The 9,284-nt window shown below is 41.3% G+C and overlaps 1 gene segment (V, D, J or C); it reads right to left on the bottom strand.

Moving 5' to 3' along the window:
• Positions 1 to 7,618: 7,618 nt before the first annotated feature.
• LOC114237735 (T cell receptor alpha variable 8-4-like) lies at positions 7,619 to 8,419 on the bottom strand. The segment is given in 2 exon segments: positions 7,619 to 8,244; positions 8,374 to 8,419. Coding segments are annotated over 2 exon segments (672 nt in total).
• Between the last annotated feature and the right edge of the window lie 865 nt (positions 8,420 to 9,284).

The raw sequence follows: 9,284 nt of genomic DNA, 5'->3' as shown, positions 1-9,284 counted from the left end.
AAGCCTTTCCTCTAGCCCACAAATAGCTGAGAAGAAAGTAACAGGTATGCTGAGTCCCAGCTGTCCTTAACGAAGAGGAGTACAAGGAGATTGGAGAACAAAGAGATTTCCTTCTAGTTTTTCAGCAAGGTACTGGCATTGCTGCTGAGACCAGTACCCTACTGTCTGCTACATTGCTGATCACAGGTACAGAAATATCTAGGCTTTCCACCCTCGCAACATTGCCTCCACTTAAAGTGCCCCAGTAATCAGACATGTCAGGAAGGAGTAAAGAAAGGGAAAGGATACCTCAGAGAAAAATAAGGGCTTCATCTGGGGAAAATATAGTCTGAAAAAATTATCAGTGACCCAATTTCCCTAGCCAAAAATCAGGACATATAGTTTGACAGTGATCAAGAATTCATTTACAAGGAAGCTCTCACGAAGAAAGAATATCTCACTCAAATGCATTGTTTATTTATTGAATCTCTTAGAAGAAAACATAGGAAAAATACTCTTTGAAATAAATCACAGCAAGATCTTTTATGACCCACCTCCTAGAGCAATGAAAGTAAAAGCAAAAATAAACAAATGGGACCTAATTAAACTTAAAAGCTTTTTGCACAACAAAGGAAACTATGAACAAGATGAAAAAACAGCCCTCAGAATGGGAGAAAATATTTGCAAAAGAAGCAACTGACAAAGGATTAATCTCCAAAATATAAAAACAGCTCATGCAGCTCAACATCAAAAAACAAACAACCCGGGGCTTCCCTGGTGGCGCAGTGGTTGCGAATCTGCCTGCTAATGCAGGGGACACGGGTTCGAGCCCTGGTCTGGGAAGATCCCACATGCCACGGAGCAACTGGGCCCGTGAGCCACAACTGCTGAGCCTGCGCATCTGGAGCCTGTGCCCCGCAATGGGAGGCACCGCAATAGTGAGAGGCCCGTGCACCGTGATGAAGAGTGGCCCCCGCACCACGATGAAGAGTGGCCCCTGCTTGCCGCAACTAGAGAAAGCCCTCGCATGAAACAAAGACCCAACACAGCTAAAAATAAATAAATAAATAAATAAATAGAGTAGCTATTAATTTAAAAAAATAATAATAAAAATAAAAACAAAAAAATCTAAAAAAACAAACAACCCAATCATAAAATGGACGGAAGACCTAAATAGACATTTCACCAAAGAAGACATACAGATGGCCAAGAGGCACATGCAAATATACTCAACATCACTAATTATTAAAGAAATGCAAATCAAAACTACAATGAGGTATCATCTCACACCGGTCAGAATGGCCATCACCAAAAAAATCTACAAACAATAAATGCTGGAGAGGGTGCGGAGAAAAGGGAACCCTCTTGCACTGTTGGTGGGAATGTAAATTGATACAGCCACTATGGAGAACAGTATGGAGGCTCCTTAAAAAACTAAAAATAGAACTACCTTATGACCCAGCAATCCCACTCCTGGGCATATACCCTGAGAAAACCATAGTTCAAAAAGTCAGATGTACCCAATGTTCATTGCAGCACTATTTACAATAGCCAAGACATGGAAACAAACTAAATGTCCATTGACAGTTGAATGGATAAAGAAGATGTGGTACATATAATGGAATATTACTCAGCCATAAAAAGAAATGAAATTGTGTCATTTGTAGAGACGTGGATGGACCTAGAGTCTGTCATACAGAGTGAAGTAAGTCAGAAAGAGAAAAACAAATATCATATATTAATGCATATATGTGGAATCTAGAAATATGGTACAGATGAACCTATTTGCAGGGCAGGAATAGAAAACGGACATGTGGACACAAGGGGGGAAGGGGAGGGTGGGATGAATTGAGAGATTAGGTTTGACATAAATACACTACCATGTGTAAAATTGATAGCTAGCGGGAACCTGCCATACAGCACGGGGAGCTCAGCTCAGTGCTCTGTGATGACCTAGAACGGTGGAATGGAGGGAAGGGAGGTCCGAGAGGGAGGGGACATATGTATACATATAGCTGATTGACTTCATTGTACAGCAGAAACTAAGACAACAGTGTAAAGCAACACTCCAGTAAAAACATAATTCGTTTACAAGGAAGCTCTCACAAAGAAAGAATATCTCACTGAATGCGTTCTTTATTTATTGAATCCGCCTTAAAGGAGTAAATACAGTTAAATGAAATTAGGACAGTTCTGTAACCCTCAGGCACATAATCATCATAAACAAATACAGTGTCTCCAACAAGACTCTGGTTGCTGGAAAGAGAAATAGGACATGTATACGCTGGCCACCTGACCTCCTTTCTACAGCCCTTCTTCTCCTATGCAGCACTTTCCCCATTCGCCTGGCTGATTCTGCTCTGTGACTATGAAGTAGGGGCCACAATTCAAATAACTGTGTCCTCTTTCTTTCTTCCTAACCTCTCTTTTCTTTTCTCTCTTTTCTCCTCTTTCTCTGCATATGTTCACCATCTTTCTCCCATTTCATTTTCTCATCTCCTTTTTTCCTGATTTTGTCTCTGAGAGAAACAGAGGTATAATAGAAGGTAGAAATCATTGGAATAATTTTGAAGTGAGAGTAAAGGCTCATAGTTTAGAATTTTTAGTCACGGAAATCAAAACTGTAGATAGGTAATGCATGTGTTGTCTTCTTGAACTTCCAGTTTTACCATGGCCCTATTTGGCGCTCAGTTTTGCTGAGGAATCATCTCTTTACACCAATCAAAGCAACAGACCTTCCTCGCAGATGAATATATGGAGATGCCCCTGTTCCCCATCTGACTAGTTCAGATGCTCTCCTAACTGCCGGGAACCCTCATTCAAATTTTCAAGAAGATTCAACTATCTCAGAACCTGAGAAAAAAGTTCCTCATTTAGAGTAGCCTACAGTGCCACCTAGTGGTCTAAAACTGTTAAGTCAACTAGCTCATCAGCAGCCGCCAGAACCCCAGAACCCTCGTTCCATTTTCTCCTGAGGACCATCTACAAATTATCAGGAACAAAACAACTCTCAGGCTGGATGGGGATTTTTTTTTTTAAGTAAACTGGTTTCTTCTTCATTTAATGGAGCCTACTATCTTAAAATATTTTGTCAAATTGCATCTTCAGGGTTGAATGTGATTTCTCCAATCTATTTCAAAAGAGGTCCACAGCAACTTACCAAAGGTCTTCTGTAAGCTAGATCCTGTGCTACATCTTAAAAAATTAAAAACTGAACGCAGCGCTGTCTACTCACGAGACGTTGCAGCATGATAGAAAAGACAACGGTATATGTGTGTGTGTGTGTGTGTGTGTGTGTGTGTGTGTGTGTGTATTCACATACAACGTGGCACACCAAATAGTACAAAATGAACCCAGGAAAAAGGAGACATATGACAGAGAACAGTCAGACAAAAATTTAATGAGAACATAATCACTTTGTCTTTTTCCTGAGAACGATAGAAAGGAATGTCATCAAGAGATTAAGTAGAGGTATTAGGCTGGGAATAGAATAGAGACACTTCCTAGATGAAAATAAAAGAGTAGAAGATGGACAGAGATGTGGCAATAAGTTGGGGGGTATGAAGCTAAATGTTCTGCTCTGTTATTTATTTCGAAATTTTAAAGGACATATGAATATATTATTAATCAATCTATATATATCTATATAAATACATATAGATATAATACTACACAGTTTGCAATTTGAGTTATGGTCCTCAGTTATACATCCTGATGACCTATTGATGCTAACACCCCAGCTACACAGCATTCCATAGAATAGATTTATATCACAGCTTCTGTACCCATTTTCTGAGAAACGCTTTGTGTATTTTTTTAATAGATCTTTAATGGAGTATAATTGCTTCTTAATACTGTGTTAACACAACAGATCTGCCATATGCCTACATATACTCCCATATCCCCTCCCTCTTGAGCCTCCCTCCCACCCTCCCCATCCCACCCCTCTAGGCAATCGCAAAGCACTGAGCTGATCTCCCTGTGCTATGCGGCTGCTTCCCACTAGCTAACTATTTTACATTCGATAGTGTATATATGTCGATGCTACTCTCACTTCTCCCCAGCTTCCCCCTCCCACCCTGTGTCCCCACCTCCATTCTCTATGTCTACATCTTCACTCCCGCCCTGCCACTAAGTTCATCAGTACCATTAATTTTTCTTTAAGATTCCATATATATGCGTTAGCATACAGTATTTGTTTTTCTCTTTCTGACTTACTTCACTCTGTATGACAGACTCTAGGTCCATCCACCTCACTACAAATAACTCAATTTCATTTCCTTTTATGTGTATTTCTTTTTTTCCAACTATTACCACCCTCACATGCTTCAATAAATGTTTCGAGCATGTCTCCCGAGCAGAGGCCAGAACAAAGTGAAGAAATAAGCTAGGTGGCTACCTGGAGTAAAAGCACTCAAGGTACAGGAAAGAACACCTGCAAAGGCCTCAGGGCAGGAAAACGATTGCCGTGTTACAGCAACATCAAGTGCGGTGAAGCTGGAGAGAGTTAGTAAGGGGGAGACAGTAGTCGATGTCAGAGAGGTGGCAGGGAACCAGATGGAGTCAGCCTTGTAGGTTGTAGTAAAGAATCTGCTTTTTATCTGAGTGAGATGGAAGACCACTAGAGAGCTGTGAGCACAGAAACCACATGATCTGAATTATGTTCTCAAAAGATCTCTCTGCTGGGTGCAGACCAGACCGAAGAGGGGCAAGGATGAAAGAAGGGAGATCAGTTAGGGTTATTATTGCCACCACCAGGCAAAAGATGAGAGTGGCTTGGATCAGGTAGGAGCAGTGGCCATAGTGAAAAGTAGTCAATTCTGGGCCTGCTTTGAAGAAAGAGCTGATTGAATTTCCTAATAGATCAAATGGGGATATGAGAAAAAGTTGGAAGACAAGGGCAACTTCAAGGTTTTGGCCAAGGTGATCAGAGAAATTGGTAGACGGAGTTGCCTATTGCCTAAATGAGGAAGACTTCACAAGAAGGGGTGGGAAGTAAGGAGGGCAGAGTAGCTGGAGTGGTGGAAATCAGGAGATCACCTTGAGATGTACCAAGAAGGGGATGCCCAAATGGAGATGTCAGATAGGTCATTTAATATACGAGTCCAGAAATCAGAGGAGCCATTTGGGTTTCAGATATCAATTTTGGTATTTAAACGGTGTTTAAAGCCAAGAGACTGGATTAAATAAGTTAGAAATAAATTGTTGGTAGAAAGTAAAGACTTCCAAGAATAAATTCCTGAGACATTTCAATGTTTAGAGATCAGGGAGATGAAGGAAAAACCCTCAAAGGAGACTGAGAAGGAGCAACTGATAATATAGGAAGAAAATCAAGAAAGTGCTGGGTCTCTTAAACCTAAATAAAGAATTTAAAGGAGTGTTCTATAATGTCAAATCAATACTCTTTGCCATGAACTGAAGGTTTGTTTCCCTCCCAAATTCATATGTTGAAACTCTAATCCCTCAACGTCATTGCATTTGGAGGCGGGGTCTTTGGGGGGAAATTAGGGTGGAACCCTCACTGTGGGATTTGTGCCTTTATAAGAAATGCAAACAGCTTGTCTCTCTGCTCTACTCTCCACCATGTGAGGATAAAAATGATAAGTCAGCAGTTTACAAACCAGAAGAGGGATCTCACCAGAACCTGACCATGCTGGCACTCCAACCTCAGACTCCCAGCCTCCAGAACTGTGAGAAATAAATCCCTGTTGTTTATAAGCCACCTAGTCTATGACACTTTTGTCCAAACTAAGACACTACTCCAAATAACTTTAAAGTACTAGTTGGGCTTCCCTGGTGGCGCAGTGGTTGAGAATCTGCCTGCCAATGCAGGGGACACGGGTTCGAGCCCTGGTCTGGGAGGATCCCACATGCCGCAGAGCAGCTGGGCCCGTGAGCCACGATTGCTGAGCCTGCGCGTCTGGAGCCTGTGCTCCGCAACAAGAGAGGCCAGGCAGCGATAGTGAAAGGCCCGCGCACCGCGATGAAGAGTGGCCCCTGCTTGCCGCAACTGGAGAAAGCCCTCGCACAGAAACGAAGACCCAACACGGCCATAAATAAATAAATAAAATACTAGTTGTACCAATAAATGCATGTAAACACAAATGTAACTAGGCAAATTTTCCTACTAAGATACAGAGACAATCTGAATGATTTTCAAATCTTGGTTAGGAGACATAAAAACATGCAACGAAGTGACAGAGTGTTAAAAGTGTGTGATTAGGCTCCCTGCTGGACTCAGACAGTTCCATGCCCACTGTGAGCATCACATTCAACAAGATGCTCAAGAGGAAGGTCAGTTCTGGAGAAGGACAAACGAAGGAGGAGCCCAAGAGAACGGTAAGACTCCTGTGCCTGGGAAATGTGACCCAAGCAAACTAAAGGACTAGAAAAGGTACAAGGAAAGGACAAATCTTCTGTTATAAAAACTCCAAACAAAAATGACAAGGGGAACAAAAGAAAAACTAGAAGAGGTGGCACCTTAAGATTTAGAAACTAAGGACTCAGCAGTCCAAGAACCTAAAAGTGAGAACAATGAATTTTTGATGCAACGATAAAGGAAAAAGCCAAGTCCATTTTGCTTTGAACATAAACCCCCTACCCCTTTTCTGTTCAATTCATAGAACCATCTTTATAAACTATTTTTAAATTCATTCTTTATACTTCTAGAGACACATTTAAAATAAGGAGGGAATCCTACCTCATCTCGTCTCATTAAAGAAATTAGATTTAGGTAATTGTAAAATTTTTAGAAGGTGAAATCATTCACTTCATAATTTCTGTCACTAGGAATTAGGAAATTTTGAATTCAGGGAGGCTTAACTTCTGTGTGTGTAAACTTTTTACAATATTTTGGAGGGCAGTTTTTTTAAGCATATCATATGAATCAAATCACAAATAATAATTTGAAGTCATAATCATGTATATAAAATATCTTAAGCGTATCAGTTTTTGGGTAAAGTTGTTTCAGAGGAAATGAATATGTTCCCCGCTCTTGGATAGCCCTATTAGAATTCATGTAATATTTGATATTGTGAATTTTGGTAGTGGAGGTCTATTTTCCTATAACTTCGCTAATGTGCTGTGAAAGACTGGAAATTTTTGTTGAATGTGTAATTTTATATTATATCGTGAATTGGTGTGACTCCTTATAAAATGTCTTAGAGATTTCCAGTAGTTTAATCCATTGTATTTGTTATATTTGGGGGGGGGAGTGGCCTCAAATTCTTATTTTGGAAGTAACTGGAATAACTTTCAAAAAACAGTTAAACTGGGTGGCTTTTAGATTTTCAATATTACATTACAAATTATGTTCAGTTTGTTCATTAGTTTTCTGTAACACTCGCAAAATTGGAAATCTAGGTATCACGATAGCTGATTTATTTTAAAATATGTCAGTATCACACAGTGAAATATTATGTATGTGCTGGAAGTTAAGCTTCAAATCTGGTTTGAGAATCTATGCAGCACTCGTTGGGAACATATGCTGTACAGGTTGCCCTAACTGAGAATTTATGCGGCACTGCCTGTCAGCTAATATTATAACCAAGTGCTTCAGTTTTCCACACATGATCAACACCTGAGGCTGTGCTAATTATCATAAGAATGCTAGAAATGATTTTTTAATAAAAATCAGTCTTCACCTTTTTGACTTAAGAACTCTGACGCTTTCTGATGTATTTTCTTCAGTGTGGGGGGATGGGGAGGGGAGTTGCTGAGGGGGCATCCCTCCGGAGAAACTCATCAGAAGACCTCCATCCCACATAAAGTCTATCTGAATGTGGCACAGCACCGATATAGAAGCAACTATTCCAGAGATAAGAATTCCCCAGGGCCCAGCCCAGCCCGCCCTATTTGCCTTCCCAGAAAAAAAGACCCTCTTGGAAACTCTCGCGAGTTCTTGAGTCACAAAAAGTCCCAAGGTCTCAGGAAGTTTGTGCTCAGCTCCCCTTGCAGACTCAGGCACTGTGTCACTCAGAGCACAGAAGTATTCAGCCGAGTCACTCCAATGGGCTGAGGGTTTCCTCAGGTGGAAGGAGCTTTCACTCCTCCTAAATTCAGCCTCAAAACCTTTGATGCCTGAGACAAGGCTGTTTCCAGATGTGTACTTCAGGAGAAGCTGGAGCCCTTGGTTGGGGTACTGCACGTACCAGAAGAGATAGGTTGAAAGAGAAGATGAGTAGTTGCACCTCAGCTCCAGACGGGCTCCTTCAGAGACAGTGATGAGATCGTCAGGCTGGGTCACCAACTGGGCTCCCGTTCCTCCTGAAACATCAATGCTGTGTCAGTAGAAGCAGGGTAGATTTGGCTATAAGAAAATGTGTCTCTATTCAGACTCCAGTTAGAACATGGTCACTTTTGTGAAAGTAGAAAAGGGAATGGGATGTTACTTACTCAGGGCAAAAACCATCTCAAGCGCTGGGATAAGCAGCAGGAGCATGGCTGAGCACTGGAAACGCTGCAGGCTCCTGAGCAGGTAAGACAGGTAAGGCCCAGGTCACTGAGCCTTCAGAGCTATAGGAGGAGAGGGAAGGTTGAGCTGGACAAGTCCCTTGCTTTAACAAGGTTCAAGAACTGTTAGAAAGTCTTTCTCTTGATGAGTTTGGATCCTTTCTGGCCTCTTGTTCTCGTCACGGGTTCCTATCAACTCAGACATCAGTGAGGATACAGCAGCTGGCTGCAGGAGGAGGGGCTCAGTGGATGGTGATGATGGGCAACAAAAACAAATGTCTCCTTTGTGCAACATCGCCCTCTGGAGGCCAGAGGGAGAACCAATGATCCATAAGAGCTGATCTTGTCATTTCAAAGATGTGATCATCAAATCTTCACCAGAACGTGTTTCTTCCTTCCTGAATCTGTGATGATGTCATCTCCTGGAGTACGTGGTATTAATCCTAAAGTAAATGAGAAATGGGGGCTTGTAAGAGAAGAGTAGTTTACTTCACTGAGAAATTTGTTACAGAAGACCATATACTAGGCTCTGGAATATCATTGAGAGACTATTATTTTTTTAAAGCCATTCATGAGGCAGAAGGAAAAAGATCAATTGCCTCAGATGAGCTGAGCTTCATATGGCCTTGTGCTGCTGGATGTGAGCATTATAGCAGGTGAGGGAGGGGGAGAGAGTATTCCTTTATTTGGTGGTAAGAGGGAAAAAGCAAATTAGATCAGGGACTTTTACTTAAAATCAGCCTGGAACACATGACATTAATTATTTAATCAATGCAAACTAATAAAACAACAGTTTTCTTTGTCAGGAAGAAAGTCTGAAGATGACTCGTTGAGCTCAGATGAACAACTTTGAC

This window comes from Balaenoptera acutorostrata, chromosome 3 (assembly GCF_949987535.1).
Source record: "Balaenoptera acutorostrata chromosome 3, mBalAcu1.1, whole genome shotgun sequence".
In the NCBI taxonomy this organism is placed as follows: domain Eukaryota; kingdom Metazoa; phylum Chordata; class Mammalia; order Artiodactyla; family Balaenopteridae; genus Balaenoptera; species Balaenoptera acutorostrata.
This window is presented reverse-complemented; position numbering and strand designations above follow the sequence as displayed.